Raw genomic sequence first — 18,014 nt, 5'->3', positions numbered from 1 at the left:
GGAGGTAATTCCTTGTTGACAGCCGGGAAAGTAGTGCAATGTGAAAAACCCATTGTGCCAGGCAGTCTGTTTTGCACACACCGCAGTCGTTCGCTATCTATCATGTCTCACAAGTTGTGCTTGCCCACCTGCTTTCTGTTGTCATTAGCCCACACTTACTTACTGCAAATGAATAAGGCACAGGGGCGGGCAGAGGATGGACTTGTGAAATCATAAATTGCTTTCATGGTAATCCTGAATTCATTGGCTTTTTATTGAACTAATACGTTGCCAGAACAATATTATCATCCCTGTCTCATATGTGAATGCATTCGGAATACATGACAGAAATAATATCTCTCACATACTCACCGAGGCATTCAGCCTACCGAGAGGGGATGAAAACAAACAAACAAACAAACAAAAAAAAAACATCCCTGAATGTTTGAATGGAAGGTTGATGAAAGAGCAAATGAAACATGGGAACAATCAGATTCATTTGTACTATTCATTTGATTTGATGACCATTTGACTCTATTGAGTCCCTTTCATTTGGGGACATAATAATGATTACCCCTCTTAATTATCCCACCAAATTAGTGTTTAATCCCATTAGTAGGGAAAAGTAACTGTCCATTTCTGTGCTAATGTGATTAAGCGAAAAAGCACAGCTAATAGGATGCAAAAAAACATAGACGTTTCAATCCGGGCTGATTATCCGGAACGCTAAACAAACACCTGCATTGTACTGAGGATGAATGGAAGGAATTCTGCATAACACATAAAAGCAATACAGAAAACAGCAACACCCATTCTTACATAAATGAGTGTAGGACATGAAAGAAAGGACGTGAAGCTCTACAACAATATACTGTAGGCCTAATGAGCCATCAAACGCTATGTAGCTCATACCTCCGTGATGTCTCTTATACACCATCAGCGTTCCATCCCGCAGGCCAGCAAACAGGAAGTACCCGGAGTGTTTGAGACACAGAACTGGACAGCCCTCTGAGTTTCTGAGAGTCAGGAGACACTGTGCGGCCGTGTCCATACTACCGTAGACCAGGATGCTTTGGCAGAAAAAGAAAGACAGCTAAGATGCATTCTTGTGGTGGACATTTTTGAACATGAGCATTACAAACGTATCTCAACACCTGTGTTCTTATCATGTACACTTTCTAGCTGCTTTTGAAAGAAGAACACATCCTGTGTGAACATCTCCTTAGGCATTATTTCGAACAACCGTGCATGCTCCTAGAGATTGAGAAATTATATTTCAAAAGGGAAATGTATTTTCTCTGTAGCTAATCAGTCACTTCCAGTCGCTTAAAGAATATCTCAGATTTATTTACATTTTTACTTATCATGGCATTTACTTTAGATATTTTTTTATACTGAGAAGCTTAAATTGGATAGGTCCAACTCAACTGCAGATGTGCCGCAGATGAAGCCATTGTAAAAATGACTATAACACCTTGACTTAAACAGACACGACACGTTAAAGTGACGTGCGATAAAAGGTATCTCTCCCATGTTAATCTTCCATGTCAAAAACTAAAAGAAAAACAAAAAAAAGTTTTTGTCCTAACCGCGGCCACAACAAGCAACTGTTATTGTCTGGTTAGAAAACGGTGTAAACTAAAGTCGCACCTAAATATAACTTAAAAACTTTACTACCGTCTCTATGACTGAAGTTTTCATATGTTTGTATGTAAGCTTATGTGTTTTGGTGTGCAGTGCATTTGACTGTCCAACATCAATTACATATAAATTATATAAATTAGTAACTTTGGAATATAAGTTGCAGGACCTAGTGGATGAAAAAAAAAAGAAAAAAAAGCTGGAAAATTGGTACTTGGCAGAAGTATAGTTTGTTGTTTATTCTGATTCTTATTAATTTTAAATTGGGCTTTGAGTCATGTCTAAGACCATGGTAAAATCTTTAGTAAAATTGCAGCAAAAGCAATATACTAAAAGACAAATATCCACTAGAGTAAACAGTTCAGTTTATTATGAATAATAATCTGCATAAACATTTATTTAAAATCGAAATTTATTTCAAAATGTATCACACCCAATTAATTTCCAAGGTTTTTTCCATGATTCCAGTCACTCATGATAATTGGATAACAACTTTAAAAAATAAAAAAATCAATTTACAATTTCTCGCAGATAAAATAATTAAGAAAAAAAAAAAGAATATATATATATATATATATATATATATATATATATATATATATATATATATATATATTTACTATAGAAATGTCCATAACTTATCCATGACTTTTAAAGACTTTATTTATTTCCATTCCGTTTCCAGGCCTGGAAATTACAATTGTCACGTTCCCTGATATGTCCCTGTTAATATTTTAAAATAAATATTTATTTACCTGCCATCATCGAGACCTGCACAGATAGTGTTTCCAACTCCAGTGGGGCTAAAAGGGCTAGTTTCAATGTCCTCTGAAGGGGTGGGCAAAGGCACGTATTCCAGACAACGCACTTGAGCTCCCATCTGGATGGTTTTCACTGGCCGAGGTGTGGGTCTGTTCAGGGAGAAGATATCCACCTGGCCATGAGTGCAATCACCTCCACTGGCTACCTGCAATGACAGGGCAAAAGCACCATTAGCTATATTCCATCCAAGTTGCAAATTTAATTTGTGAGAAAATAAAAATTTGCAGAGTATCACTAAAATAATTTGCCAATAAAACAGCATTTCCATCCCATGTGTTTAAGAGAACCAAATTGTCAGATCGAGAAAAACTGGTGAAAATGGAAATTACTTGCGGTTTAGAGCGTGCAGAAAAAAACATGCTGACAAACTTCATCTTTGTTAACGATCAGCGCAGTTGCCTTATGTCTGGGAACAAAAGCGTGTCAGCTTTGGTAGTTCAGAAGAACTAGAGCAACATTTGCAGCCTGGCCTCATGAATATTATGTGACTGTGGCAACATTTTTGCAAAGTGAAATAACGTGCTGCATTACACATTTGACTGCAGTTTCCCAGTGAAATGTCCAGCGGGGGGCGTTAATAGTGAGTGAAATGGTATTGTAATTCAGATGAATATTAGTCTGGGTTTTAATGAGTAAATCGTATCTCCATTCCTAAAACTTTAACCTAAACCTAACCAATAGATTTTTAAAAAAGCAAATAAGATGTGAACAAAACAGACATCCTTACCCCTAACCAACACCTAAGCCTAACCTATACTGTTGTAAAATGAAATAGGACATGAAAAGCAAATTTTTTGAAGCAACCACGTCATCTCGTGTTGCTTCTATGATATTTTCGTCTCACGTATCAGCTTGCGTGCTTGACTAGTCTTGAACTGTGGTCTTCTGAGTCCAAAGCCCAACACTCTATCAGATGAGCTACTGCACAAGCTAATCACATTGGAATAAGTGTGTACATGGGTCTGTCATACATGTGCTAAAATGTATCATTTTTTAAATGATGCGTTATAGTAAAGGTGTTTCGATATCATAACATGTAATAAAGCAAAAAATAAGTGTTTATAAAGTCATGGTCAACTCATGATTTGTGTAAAAGTAAATAAAACACAGAGCTGTAGTGTCTCTAGTGTAAATTTCACCAGGAAACTGCAGCGAAACGAAAGATTCTGCATATAAACGTCAGCTTGCAAAAATGTTGTTATAGTAACAATCATTCTATGAGACTAGGTTGAACATTTGAGATGCTATGCAATGGTATTTGTGATATTCTTAGAGCAATGATGTATTCACAAAGTCACATAATGATATCTAAATTATATTCCTATATAAATTATATGGGAATATATATTTAGTAAATGTGTTTTCATCAATGTTTATGTGCATGTCTTCTTAGCAAATAATTTTTTTGTTTTTTACTTTTTTTGCACATTTTAGAAATTTTATTTGCATCTTGGTGTTTCCATCTAGCTTTTTTTAAGCAAAACCTCAACATTTGCATAAATGAAAACCCAGCTACTGTTATAGGCATTCATCCAACCGAAACTGTTCTCACATACTTTACATGACTGATCATGTAGATTTACTGTAAGAAATATCACACAAGCAATTATGCTGTTGTTCTGAATATCAGCAATTGGATTGGTGCTTGTCCAATCAGATTAGAGCACCAGAACTGCTGTATGAAAAGGAAATAAAGGAGACTGGATGTAAACAGAAAGTGATGGAAAAAGTCAAAAGACATAGAAGGCAAGGATAATTTTTTGGTTTTTCTGCCACTTTCAACCACTCCCTTGGCTTTTTGCTTTCTCATCCAAATGCCTAAAACTACTCAAATCAAATTCCTCTTCCTGTATACTTTAATACATCCTAGCTCTGATATTTCATTCCTGTCTGCAATTTCAATTTTGTGACGGCAGCGAAGTTAAAATCAAATATCTGCTCAAAAAAAAAACCATAGTCCTCTGCTTTACAATATCTCTACAATTCATTCACTATCACCCCTAATGGATTCTCACTGTCAGCTCAATAACTTCAAGCATCTTTTTTTGCTTGCTTACTGAAGCAGAGAGAAAGGTGGGGTGGAAAGATGACTTTGAAAGGAGCTGAGATGTTTGCAATGGAGGGTTTCCTTTGGGCCGAAGATTGATCGCCTTCTTAAGTTAGAGACTGAGATGACAAACTTGATCCTTGGTGAAATTACATGAAGTTGACAGAATAAGACTTCGGCACAACTCTGCTCATAAATCCACAACTGATCTAGGTTCTGCTCCCATCCATTCTCCTACCGAGGTCTTGAAGTTGCTTTTAAATTCAGACTCTTGTAACACATTTGGATTGCATTACATCATAAATTAATAATCCCTCTTTCATGAAAAATAGTGTTTGTCTTCACCCACAGCCTGAACGCTCTCTCATGGTCTCTTGTTCATGCATAATGCAAGTGTAGCAACCCGCTCACTATTAGATATTAAACGAACTGATCAGAATCACATCATGTCTGCCACACAAATTGGCTCATCTCTCCTAAACTGCTTCAATTACAAAATCCATAAGAAAAAGGGCCTTCCAGCTTCAAGAGGCGGATTTAACAGAGACAGAGAGATTCAGTCTGTTGGCTCTGTCCGTAAGGCCTCATTATAAATGGCTCTTGCTTAGGGGCCATCATTTATGATTACCGTAGGATACTGAGCAACTGGGGCCAGCCATGTGGAGTGTAATCCCAACAAAAGAAAAGATACATAACGGTGGAGAGAAAGGCATTCTGCTGGATAGCAGAGATTCATTCTCACTCTGAGTCATGTTATATGAGCAAAAGGCACAGGCTAAATATAGTCTTTAGCCTTCCAGTTTCTTCCTCTAATTTGCATGCAATCATTTGTCTGATTTGTATCAGAGCATAGGATCTGGACGGCCAAGGTCTCGTGGGCTGGGAAGAGCGAGGCAGAGCAAATAACGGCCTGTTGCAGCACCACAGGGTGAGATAGGGATGGCTTATCTTCCGGCACGAGGCACTGACACTCTCTCACAGAGACGTGAACGCATGTGCACCTCTCTTTCAATTCCATTCCTCCACAGACTAGGTGGAATTACAGTTCCCTGACAAACTCATCAGTACTTCTTTAGAGGAGTGGGTATCTGGAATCATGCCCTGGACTCAATGCTTTTTGTTTGTTTTTTTGGCCGGAACACTGTGAAAACTGCTTTTAAAGCCAATGCCCTGGACAGCAAAGTATTAATTAGGCTAAAATTAACTAAGAGGCTTGAAGGAACAGAGGTAGTCAGGGAAGCAAGGCTTTAACAGTCTCTTTGTATACAGTGCACAGTCCAACATTTATTTTTTAAATCATTTACTTTAATACAGTCTCATAACCATTAAAAATAATTTGCATGACTTTTATTCACATATTGTGCACGACAACCAATCAACAAACACAATTTCAAATTTACGCAATACAGACATGGGTGTAATCTGATTACAAAGTAATTAGTTACTGTAATATAACTAAAAAAGTATAGTGTAATTCATTACATTAAAATTGTTTGCAGTCAGATTACAATTACTGACTTTCAATTACGTTAATTACTTTTAAGTACATTACTTGGGTTACTCCTATTTCTAAAGTAATATTATTTGTTTATAACACATTTGAAACACAAAATATGTTCATTTGTACATCTGTTTTATGGGGCAACAACAATGAACAAGGAGGAAATATAGACATTATTTTGAAACTATTGTGAAAAGTGTTTTATAAAGTAACTTAAAAATAAAGCGATTAGTAATGTGATTACTTTTCCTCTAAGTAATTGTTGTGATGTGGGCGTGGCCAAGCGACGTCTGTGGAGAGTGAGGCAGTAAGGATTGACACCTATGGGAAATCACCTCTAACAACTGTTTTGTGTTGCAGTGAGAGCTGGAGAGGGATAAAAGGTTAATCCAAACCGCCGGAGGAGAGAGAGAGATGCACGCATCAGAGTTGAGCTGTGTTTATTTGTTGTGCTGAAAAGCAAACCATTTGTTGTGACACTGAAAAGTGTGTAAAAATAAAATCTTACATTGAACATTTACCTGGCCCTCTCTTCTCCTTAAGAAGAGAAATACAAATCTGTCACAGTAATCAGTAAAGTAATCTGATTACAACTGATTATGACTTTTCAGGAGATTGTGTTGTTTATTTTTTTTGGCATTGCAGTTGGCAAATACAGAATAGTGAGAGCAGTGTTTTATGCACAAGAATACATTGTATCTGAAGCCTTTATTTTTTTGGTCACACATTATACATACAGTTTTTTGCATATATACAGTGAAATGTATTTGTTTTCACATCTCCCAGGGATCAAAGTTCAGGGTCAGCCATGATATGGCACCCCTGGAGCAGATAGGGTCAAGGGCCTTGCTCAAGGGCCCAACAGTGGCATCTTGGCAGTGCTGGGGCTTGAACCCCCAACCTTCTGGTCAGTAACCCAGAGCCTTAACTACTGAGCCACCACTGCCCCATTTATTTATTATTATTTATTTATTTTTTTATTTATTTTTTTTTATATCAATTGTGAAGTCAACAAACACAATTTGCAACCCAATTTTCTTCCATAATCTGACATAATTCAGAGTGAAACAGGATAATCAACAAAAGAATAAGATAACACTTTACAATAAGGTTCTATTTATTAACATTAAATGCTGTAAATAAAGGTATCATGAACTAACAATGAACAATATTATTTAAACAGTATTTATTCATCTTGGTTAATGTTAATTGAAAACTCAATTGTGCATTGTTTGTTCATGTTGGTTCATATTGCATCAACTAATGTTAACATACAAATTCAAATTTTTAAAAATGTATTAGTAAAATGGTTATATATATTATAACATGCAATTATGTATAATGCTTAAAAAGACCAGGAAGATGCACTAAGAAGTAAAAAGCATTTACATTGGTTTCATGCATTATGTAATTCCTGCAGTACTAGCGGCACCAAAAATAAAAGGTATTTTTATCCCATTCATTTTAAGTTTATTGCAAATATACATACAGTAGTTTGAGACTAAAGGGAGACCGACTCGATTGCATCATTCACACTGCATCATGGAAGTGGGTGGTCGCTGCAGAGCTCTTTTGGTGCAGTTTGTTCACCACATTCTCTGATTGGTAAATATTTGTCTCATAATGGGTAGTGTAGTTGTTCATCAGAAATTCCGCTTTTAAACATGAACAAAAATAATAATCATAAAAAAATAATAATAATAAAAAATTGTTTAAATAACCTTAACTAAAGGCTTCAAAATAAGCATATATCATCTATTATCAACTTTGGAGCTTTAAAGGTTTATAAGTTATCTTTAATAATCAGTTCTCCAATCAGACTTTTGCGCTCTATTACAGATAACCCAGCTTCAAACTCACACCATTGGTTGAGCCAGAAATTGACCAGTACAATAAATAAAATCCCAGGGAGACAAACGGCATAAACCAAACAGCTGAATTAGCCTTAGAGGTGAAAAGACTAACAAGAGTGAATCTGGCTGGCTTAATGTTTTTGACTAATTAGAAACAATGTCATTATTTTGATCAGAGCCATCATAGCCCATCATAGTTCGATCTCATTACTATTACGGGTCATTTGAAATGCTTGCAGTGAAAAAGAGGCATTGTATGCGACGTATACGTTAGGAAGTAGCAAACAACTGCTATCATTTCCTCTCTTCTCACATCGATCATTCCAGATGAGATCACCAAGAAAATGACACTTGCTATAAGTGGAAGATTTGTTGATTGCTTTAGGGTTGCTTTAACCCTTCTATTGTCCAGTGTAGCCAGACATTTGATTATCGGCGTGATGCTGTGGTTCTGCTTACTTATACAGTATGAGGGTCCGCACATGGTGGCTGCTATGTTAGAATCACATGACCAGCCGAATACTACTCGCTTAATCTCAGTAACCGTCCTGTTATTTGACACTTTCACTCATTGATTAAAGTAATCATGGCTGACTGTGAATACTACATTTCTACAATGGCATCTGAAACTGAAAACTATTGATTTTAAACGATGCAACATCCAAGCTGCTAAGTGTCAGTGTAAGACCAAGATGACACAAAGACAAAAGTTACTGAGTGCACCTTTAATTCACACTAAATAATGACAAATCTAAAGACGACATTTATTATAATGGGTTTGCGTTACATCTGTTACAAGTTTATTTCAATTAAAAGTTGTTAGAACACTGATAATACATTTTAAGTAAATGATACCAATACGAAAATTAACCATGGTTTTACTATAATAATATTTTAGTAACCATGACTGTAGTTTACCATGTTTTTTTTTTTGTTTTGTTTTGTTTGTTTGTTTTTTTTTGGTGGAAACCATGGTTTGTATACAATTAAACATAGTTTTCATAGAGTAATACCACATAGTAACCATGGTTTTACTTTAGAAAAATTGTCGTAATCATAGCAACCATGGTTAATTTTGAGGTAACTATGGTTTAACTAAACTAGTTACTGTAGTAAAACCATGGTTAATTTTCTTAAAGGATTAATTCACCCAAAAATGAAATTTCATTCATTGTTCTCTCACCCCGTGTTGTTATAACCCTTTATGACTTTCTGTCTTTTTCTTAACATAAAGGAAGAAATTGTGAAAAATGTTGTGCCCAGTGATGTCATACAATGGCAGTTTATTGTAACTACCTCTTCAAGCTTCGAAAGAACACAAGAGTATAATTCAGAAGTCTAATTATTCCATGAGACTCATGATTGTTATGAAAGCATACAATAAGGTTTGGTGAGAAACAAACCAAAATCTAATTTAGTGAAAATGTTCACTAACCGTTGATCTCCTGTGCACGTTCAAGAAGGGTACAGGAGCAACAGTTCATGCAGCACCCTCACAACATTGGGTCAATCAAACAGAAACTTGTTTTGTTTATCTAAAAACAGGTCCGCCACAGCGATAGTGACAAAAGAACACAACACAGCTGCACACAAAACAGAGAACAGAACTTACTAAACATGTCTGAAGAGTTTGTAGTCGAAGAATTTATGCATTTCTATGCCCAGCCTTATTTTTTTAAACGCAGTATTCGGAAATCAAACAGAAACATAGAAGAGGCTACAGGCAGCCACAGTCACACCGTTTCCTAACCTGATGGCAAACGACACGTGATAAAAATAATATTTTCTATGTTAATCAGAGTTTTTGTCCTAACCAGCCATGATGAGTGATGGTACATTCTATTGATTGCTCGTTTTCTATTTTCCGGTCCAAAAAAAAAATAAAAATAAAAATAAGGCTGGGCATAGAAATGCATCAATTCTTGGACTACAAACTCTTCAGACATGTTTAGTAAGTTCTGTTCTCTGTTTTGTGTGCAGCTGTGTTGTGTTCTGTTGTCACTATCGCTGTGGAGGACCTGTTTTTAGAGAAACGAGTTTTCACTTGAACGGCCCAATGTCGCGAGGACGCTGCGTGAACTGTTGCTCTCGTGCCCTATCATGAACGCGCACAGGAGATCAATGGTCAGTAAATATTTACACACCAATAATACATTAGATTTCAGTTTGTTTCTCACCAAACCTTATTGTATGATTTCATAACAATCATGAGTCTCATGGAATAATTGATCAGACTTCTGAATTATACTTTTGCATTATTTTGAAGCTTGAAGAGGTAGACACCATAAACTGCCATGTATGACATCATTGAGCACAGCATTTTTTCACAATTTCTCCCTTTGTGTTAAGAAAAAGAAAGAAAGTAATATGGGGTTATAACAATACAGAGGTGAGACTGGATTTAAATTTTTGGGTTAACTAATTCTTTAAGGGTAAACAAAACAGAAGGCTTAAAATTTTCTGTTTAGCTCATAAATAATAATAATAATAATGACTTGAATTATGACTAAAAATATTATTTAAAATTACCCATTTTATCCCAAGAAATCACACACACACACACACACACAAAAGAAGAAAAAAAATAATAATAATAATAATATATATATATATATATATATATATATATATATATATATATATATATATATATATATATATATATATATATATTCTTTTTTTTTCTTTTTTTTTATAGAGGTATCCATATCGACGATATTGAACTTGATATTGTTGGTATCAGATCGAAAAGAAAATAAGTGGTATCGCCTACCCCTACATGTAAAGCGATCAGCCAGAGTTAATTTTGTTTTTCTTGACGTTTAGGGGTGCGCTTATCTGAAATAGTCGATACCACAATAATAAACTGGCATGGGAAAAACTGCATGTTCATCTATATCAGCTGTACAGAAAACACTGAAAAAATAAAATAAAATAAAATAAACAGCAGTAAATATGTGCAGTAAATATTTGCCAATCCAAATGTAATAAATACCAATTATTTAATAGATATAACTCTGAAAACAGAGCAGAAATACTATTCTGTTTGTGGTTTCTAGGTTACTTGCTATTTACTTTCTGTAATAATTTTATGACACTATCCTCGCTTAATTTGGTAAATCCATTATTTTTTTTCTTCCTCAAAAACTTTCATTGTATCAATTCTGTACCAATAAACATTATTTTTTGTTTCCATATGGACTGGTAAAAAACCTGTGCACTCTGACTCATGAAACTTGTGCATTAATAAGGACAATATGAGTGCTTTTCATTTTTGTGTGCAAAAACATCACATGGATAGTAATAGGCTGAAGCACAGCTCAGAAAATAAGTTTGCAAATGTTGCATAACAGCACATATTAGCACATTTAATGAGATGCACTAGCATCCATTGAGAGTTGCTGCATCCTAAATGGATGCAGTGAGATATATTAAAAAACTGACCCCTGCGGTTTAGAGTGGAGGGTGAGATTTGGAATCAGATTCATATTTTTGATTCAATAGTTTTAGACATGTAATATCAAGGATCTAAACGAGGGTCTAATCCAGCTAGATATCATTACCCACTGAATGTCTCCATGTATTTTTTAAATCCAGCATCAGTGCTCTTTAGAATACCTCCAAAAACAATTAACTCAAAGACAGAGGCAAGGGCATCCTTTTGTGTCCAACCAAGGCTCAAATTGGATTTATCCCCCTGCTTTGGGGGATTACGTGATAAATTGGCCACTGCACCAGAGGAGGGAGAAGAACTAGACTGCTGTGTGAAACTTTTAAAGGTTATTTCACAGGGCTTTTTGCAGAATATATGTTACATACACTGGGTAAATTAAATGTTTGTCAGTTTTAAACAACGTTCAAAAATGTAAGGGAAAATTCAGTCAAAATTTAAAATTCTGCGGTCATTTAATCGCCTTCATTTTGTTCCAAATTTGTATGACTGTTTAGCAGAATGTTCAACCTCTAAAAAAGACATAAAGCACCATATGCATTCAAGTAGCCCGTCTGACTCATGCACTATATTGCAAGTGTCTGAAGCCATACAACAGCTTTGTGGGTGGAAAAGACCAAAATTAGGTTGTTATTCACTGATAATAATCTCCTCCTCCACAGATCTCAAATCTCGTTCATGTTCGCATAGTGTATATTCAAATATGGCATCTGCCACACGAGGTTTGACTTTAGCAATAACAAACATCATTGGTTTTCGTGTGTTTTGTAAATATATGATTTTATAGACTGTGTTTATCATGCTATTATGGTGCATTTTTGCCACTTTGGAGCTCGGCAGACCATGTTTATTCACTTTCATTAAATGGAAAAATGAATAGTTTCATTAAATGCAATATCTCCTTTTGAGTTAGACATAAAAAAGAAAGTCATGTTGGTTTAGAATGACTTGATGTTGAGCAAATTATGACATGATTGTAATTTGTCAGTGAACAGAACTTCAAGATCTGACTGGCATTAATGTGTTGTAATGGTACTGAATGAAAATTCCAGATAGCAGATACTCTGAATTATGTCTCTTTGGCCTCTGATGTCATCATTTCAATGTGTTCTTATGATAATATACATCTCTTATACATTTATTTTTCTACTTACCCAGAGGTAGCCTTGAGGAAGCGAAGTGCTTGCTGCCGAGAACCCAAGTAAAGCACACTGGACAGGATTATGAAGAGCAGCCTCTAGCTACAAAAGAAAATGCATATTAATTATGATTTTAGATAATGACATTCTACTGTACATCTGACAAGGTCTTGTGTTCTGCTACTAACTTTATGTAGATTTTTTTTTTTTAAGCTGCTTCACATATCAAACACTGTTTTTAGAAAAAAATATTATTCAAAATACATGCTTATTCAGTGCAATGCCAGTGTTTATGTATAAAAAACAAAAACAAAAAAGTTTATTTAATTTATCTACTAGCAATGTCCAGCAGTGTATGTACATGCATTACATGAGATTTATGTAATTTTTGTCATATTTTTCTAAAAATCCATGATGTAATTTCCAGCACATCTCAAAGTCTGAATTGCGATTAATAAAATTATGTGGTGGAAATGACACTGATGAAAATTACATTTTTAACGCATTTGAAAAAAAAAATGTCTAAGGCTAATCTCATAGCTAACATAAATGCACACAATTACATAATATTTTTACACTTTTTGCATAATTTGGCTTATTTGGAAATGACATCTAATAAAAATATTCTGCTCACAAGTGATAATTACCTTGATTTGTATGTTTTCTTCAAACATCACGTGTTTCATTTTCATATCAAGCATGCTCTCCACTCACACTTTTGTCAACTTGGATAACAAGTACACTAACATTTGAAAAACTTAATTAGGGGCAAAATTGTTAGGTGTGGTAGAAATTATGCAACTGTAATTTTTTTTTAATGTATTGAAATGCTTCACACATATAACATTTTTAAATGGTTTGTTTTTTTCACTCTTTGTTAAAATCATCATATTTTTAAACATGTAATAACTATTTTATAATGTTTTCTTTATATGTTTTATTTTATTTTTTTAATTTTTTTTATTTATTATATTATTCTGCATTTTTTAAATGGATTTTCATAGTTTACTACTGAAAGTCTGTACAAGGCTACAGTAAAATCTGTACATAAAAGGCATTTGAAAAGTACGAAAAGTAAATGATGAAGGCCTGCTAAAACGCTTCCAACTTACTTTTAATGTGCCCTTCATTTGGAATGAATTTGCTATAGAGCTCTCCAGTTCTTTTGCTCTTTTTATTTGTTTGTCCTGTGTTTAGTAATTATTTCTGATCAGTTTTACCAGAGACAATCTGCTGAATATTGGGCAGCACACGACAGACAATCTTTTACCGGTTATTGATTATTCAGATGTTCTGTTGGCATTTTAGTTGAAGGAGCTGCGGTGCTATACAAGCGCACTAAAAGACGCAAATGTGGAAAGCGAACCAGCGCGGTGGTCAAGCTTCGACAGCATGGCTTTCGAACTGCGCTGCCAAGCATCCATCTAGCAAACCTCTGCTCTCTTCCTAACAAAATTATTTATCCTCACCCACAAAAATAAGGAAACATTCTGCTGCATTGTGCTTCACGGAAACCTGGCTGAGTGAAACCATTCTGGACAGTGCATTACATCTGCTGGGCTTCCAGCTGTTCAGAGCGGATTGCACCGCAGAGTTAATGGGGAAAACGAGAGGCGGTGAACAGTGTTTTGACGTCAACGAATGTTGGTGTACAGATGTAACAATGCTGAAGATGATGTGCTCTCCTAATTTAGAGGTGCTCTTCATAAACTGTAAGCCTTGCCGCGGGAGTTTTCCGCTTGTGTTCTTGTGAGTGTCTATATTTTTCCACATGCGCGCGTGAACGCAGTGCTGCAACAGCTGGCTGATCAGATCACAGACATGGAACAACAACACCCAGACTCAGTTATTATTATTCTTGGAGATTTTAACAAGTCAAATCTCACACGTGAACTGCCCAAATACAGACAGCACATTACATGCCCCACCAGAGACAGAAATACACTTGGATCATTGCTACGCAACAATAAAGGATGCATATCGCTCTGTCCCACGTGCAGCTTTAGGACTCTCTGATCACTATCTGGTTCATCTTCTTCTGACCAACAGGCAGAAACTAAAATCAGCTAAACCAGTAGTAAATATTGTAAAAAGATGGACCAATGAAGCAGAGCTGGAACTAAAAGCCTTCATTGACTGCACTGATTGGAGTATTTGTGAAGCTGCAGCCACATACCTGGACAAGCTCACAGATACTGTGACATCATATATCAGAGTCTGTGAGGACATGTGCATTCCTTCTAGGACTTATTTAACATAAAACAACGACAAACCATGGTTTACAGCCAAACTCAGGTAGCTTCGTCAGGCCGAAAAGGATGCTTACAGGAGTGGGGATAAAATCTTGTACAATCAAGCCAAATACAGACTGACAAAGGAGATTAAAGTGGCTAAAAGAAGCTATTCTGAAAAGCAGAAAAAACTGTTTTCAGCTAACAAGCCTGCATCAGTGTGGAGAGGCCTGAAAGACTTCTTACTACCAACAACAAGACACCATCCCCCAACACTGTAGGGAATAAACAACTGGCTAACAACTTGAATGTGTTTTACTGTACATTTACATTTATGCATTTGGCAGACGCTTTTATCCAAAGTGACTTACAGTGCCCTTATTACAAGGACAATCCCCCTGGAGCAACCTGGAGTTAAGTGCGGAAGGACACAATGGTGGTGGCTGTGGGGATTGAACCAACAACCTTCTGCTTACCAGTTCAATGCTTTAGTCCACTATGCCACCACCACTCCACTGTAGATTTGAAAAGCCCAGTCACACAACCCACACCTGCTCTGACCTTCACAGCACACACACATTTACACCTCCTGCCACCACTCCCCTCTCCTGCTACTAGATCTTACATGCACTTAAGATCTGTAAAGATGATGTCTGCCGGGTCTTCCGGAAACAGAAGACAAGAAAAGCACAGGGCCCAGATGGTGTTTCACCCACTTGTCTAAAATTCTGTGCTGACCAGCTGGCTCCCATCTTCACACAGTTCTTCAACATATCACTAGAGCAGTGTAAAGTTCCCTGCTGCTTCAAATGCTCCACAATCATCCCCGTCCCAAAGACACCAAAGATCAAAGGACTTAATGACTACAGACCTGTCGCTCTGAAGTCTATGGTCATGAAGTCATTTGAGAGACTGGTGTTGGTCCACCTGAAGGACATCACTGAACCCTTTCTGGATCCCCTTCAATTTGCTTATAAAAAAAACAGGTCTGTGGATAATGCTGTCAATATGGAACTGCATTACATACTTCAACACCTAGACAGATCAGTGACTTATGCAAGGATACTATTTGTTGACTTCAGTTCGGCTTTTAACATCATCAACCCCGCTCTCCTATGGACTAAATTAACCCAGCACTCTGTTCCCGGCTGTATCTGTCAGTGGATCACCAGCTTTCTGACAGACAGGCAGCAGCTAGTGAGAATAGGGAAATTCACCTCCAGCACATGTACAATCAGCACTGCTGCCCCCCAAGGATGTGTGCTCTCCCCACTACTCTTCTCCCTCTTCACAAATGACTGCACCGCCAAGGACCCCTCTGTCAAGCTCCTGAAGTTTGCGTACGACACTACAGTCATTTGCCTCATCCAAGATGACGATGAGTCTGCATACAGAAGGGAGGTTGAACAGCTGGTCATCTGGTGCAATCAAAACAACCTGGAGCTGAACACGCTTAAAACAGTGGAGATGATAGTGGACTTTAGGAGGAACACCCCAACATTAACCCCGTTCAACATTCTGAACAGCACTGTGGCAGCAGGAGAGTCATTAAGGTTCCTGGGCACTACCATCTCACAGGACCTGAAGTGGGAGACCCACATAGACTCAATTTTGAAAAAGGCCCAACAGAGGTTGTACTTCCTTCGCCAGTTGAGGCCTCGGGTGCTGCTGATACAGTTCTACTCAGCAGGCATTTAGGATGACCATACGTCCTCTTTTTCCCGGACATGTCCTCTTTTTCGGACCTTAAAAAAGCATCCGGCCGGGATTTCTAAATTTGCGAAAATGTCTGGGATTCGGCTTTAGTTGCATTATGATGTGCATCTGGTCTAATACTTCATTGTGTGTGCACACATATTTGCATTGCATTAACCCCTCTTTGTAAGTCCCGCCTTCTCGCACACCAGTTGGGAAATTATAAGGGGCTTGCAGCAACTATTGGCCAAATTCCTGCCTGTCAATCTCTCTGCGAATGCGCGAAGCACTGTTGTGTTCGGAATCAAACAATTGCTTGACAGTAGCAGCAAATGACAGCTGAGTGGAAACAATGCCCAAACAAAAGTGCAAATTTACAGAAGATTTGCACAAAAAATTCCCATGCTTTCGTCCAGATTGAGATCCGTGGGAAGCAGAATGTATGACATGTAAAGCTGGCACTTATGTGTCAGCTGCTAATAAAGGTGCAAGTGATTTAGAAGCACACATTAGCTCTGCAAAGCATAAAGGTTCAGCAAAAGGTGAAAGTTCATCAGGTAAATTAACGGACTACTTTTTGTGACCAGGTAAAATTGTTATCACCTTGTTTCATTTTCCATGGCCATTCAAAATAATAGTAATAGTAAATGAAGGTACACTCATGGCATCAAATCTTTTATTTTAGTACATGGACATTCAAAAGGATGTTGGAATTTATTATTTATTTATATATATTTATGCTATGCTAATAGAGTGTCTTTTTCACTGTATTTAAAGTTTGCATACATACTAACACTGTTTTGAATCCTATTATTCCCCCCCCTTGAAAAAAAAAAAGGTGTCCTCTTTTTGGAAAACCAGAATATGGTCACCTTAAGTCATTGAGTCTATCCTCTGCACTTCTATAACTGTCTGTTTTGGTTCAGTTACCAAGTCAGACATCAGAAGATTTCAAAGGATAGTTCGGACTGCTGAGAGGATTATTGACACTCCCCTACCCACCCTGCTAGAAATGTACACATCCAGGGTAACAAAAAGGGCTGGTAAAATCACTCTTGACCCCATTCACCCAGCGCACTTCCTTTTCAAACTGTTGCCCTCTGGCCAGTGCTACAGACCACTAATCATCAGAACAGCCAGGCACAGGAGCAGTTTTTTTTTTTTTTTCCTCAGGCCATCCACCTCATGAACAGTTAAAACTGCCCCCAAATACTTTCCTTTGGTCAATACAACCATGTGCAATATTCAATCCATCCATTCCTACTTATATCCATATTTCATTTATATTCTTTAACATATCCTACCTCTTCTTCAATACATTACATCACCTGCACATAACTGTATATCTGTGTATAAAATATTCTAACAACATTATTGCATTATTGTATATTTCTATTTTAAAATATCTGTTATATCTTATTGTTTTATTATTATTATTATTATTATTATTATTATTATTATTATTATTATTATGTTACTATATGTATATATGTTTGTATCTATATCTATATCTATATCTATATATATATATATATATATACACGTTGCATTCTCTTGCACTGGAAGCTTCTGTCACCATAACAAATTCCTTGTGTGAGTAAGCATACTTGGCAATAAAGCTCATTCTGTTTCTGATTCTGATATAACAAAAAATA

At 36.5% G+C, this 18,014-nt stretch overlaps 1 protein-coding gene across 1 annotated transcript in view; it reads right to left on the bottom strand.

Moving 5' to 3' along the window:
- LOC127426169 (rho guanine nucleotide exchange factor 10-like protein) overlaps nucleotides 1-18,014 on the bottom strand; it is a 211,383-nt gene that overhangs the window by 35,521 nt on the left and 157,848 nt on the right. The window contains exons 21-23 of the mRNA XM_051672771.1: nucleotides 12,449-12,535; nucleotides 2,376-2,587; nucleotides 892-1,049 (exon numbers count right to left, since the gene is read on the bottom strand). Coding sequence (XP_051528731.1) covers nucleotides 892-1,049; nucleotides 2,376-2,587; nucleotides 12,449-12,535 — 457 coding nt within the window. The remainder of the gene's footprint in view (nucleotides 1-891; nucleotides 1,050-2,375; nucleotides 2,588-12,448; nucleotides 12,536-18,014) is intronic.

This window comes from Myxocyprinus asiaticus, chromosome 35 (assembly GCF_019703515.2).
Source record: "Myxocyprinus asiaticus isolate MX2 ecotype Aquarium Trade chromosome 35, UBuf_Myxa_2, whole genome shotgun sequence".
Lineage (NCBI taxonomy): Eukaryota > Metazoa > Chordata > Actinopteri > Cypriniformes > Catostomidae > Myxocyprinus > Myxocyprinus asiaticus.
This window is presented reverse-complemented; position numbering and strand designations above follow the sequence as displayed.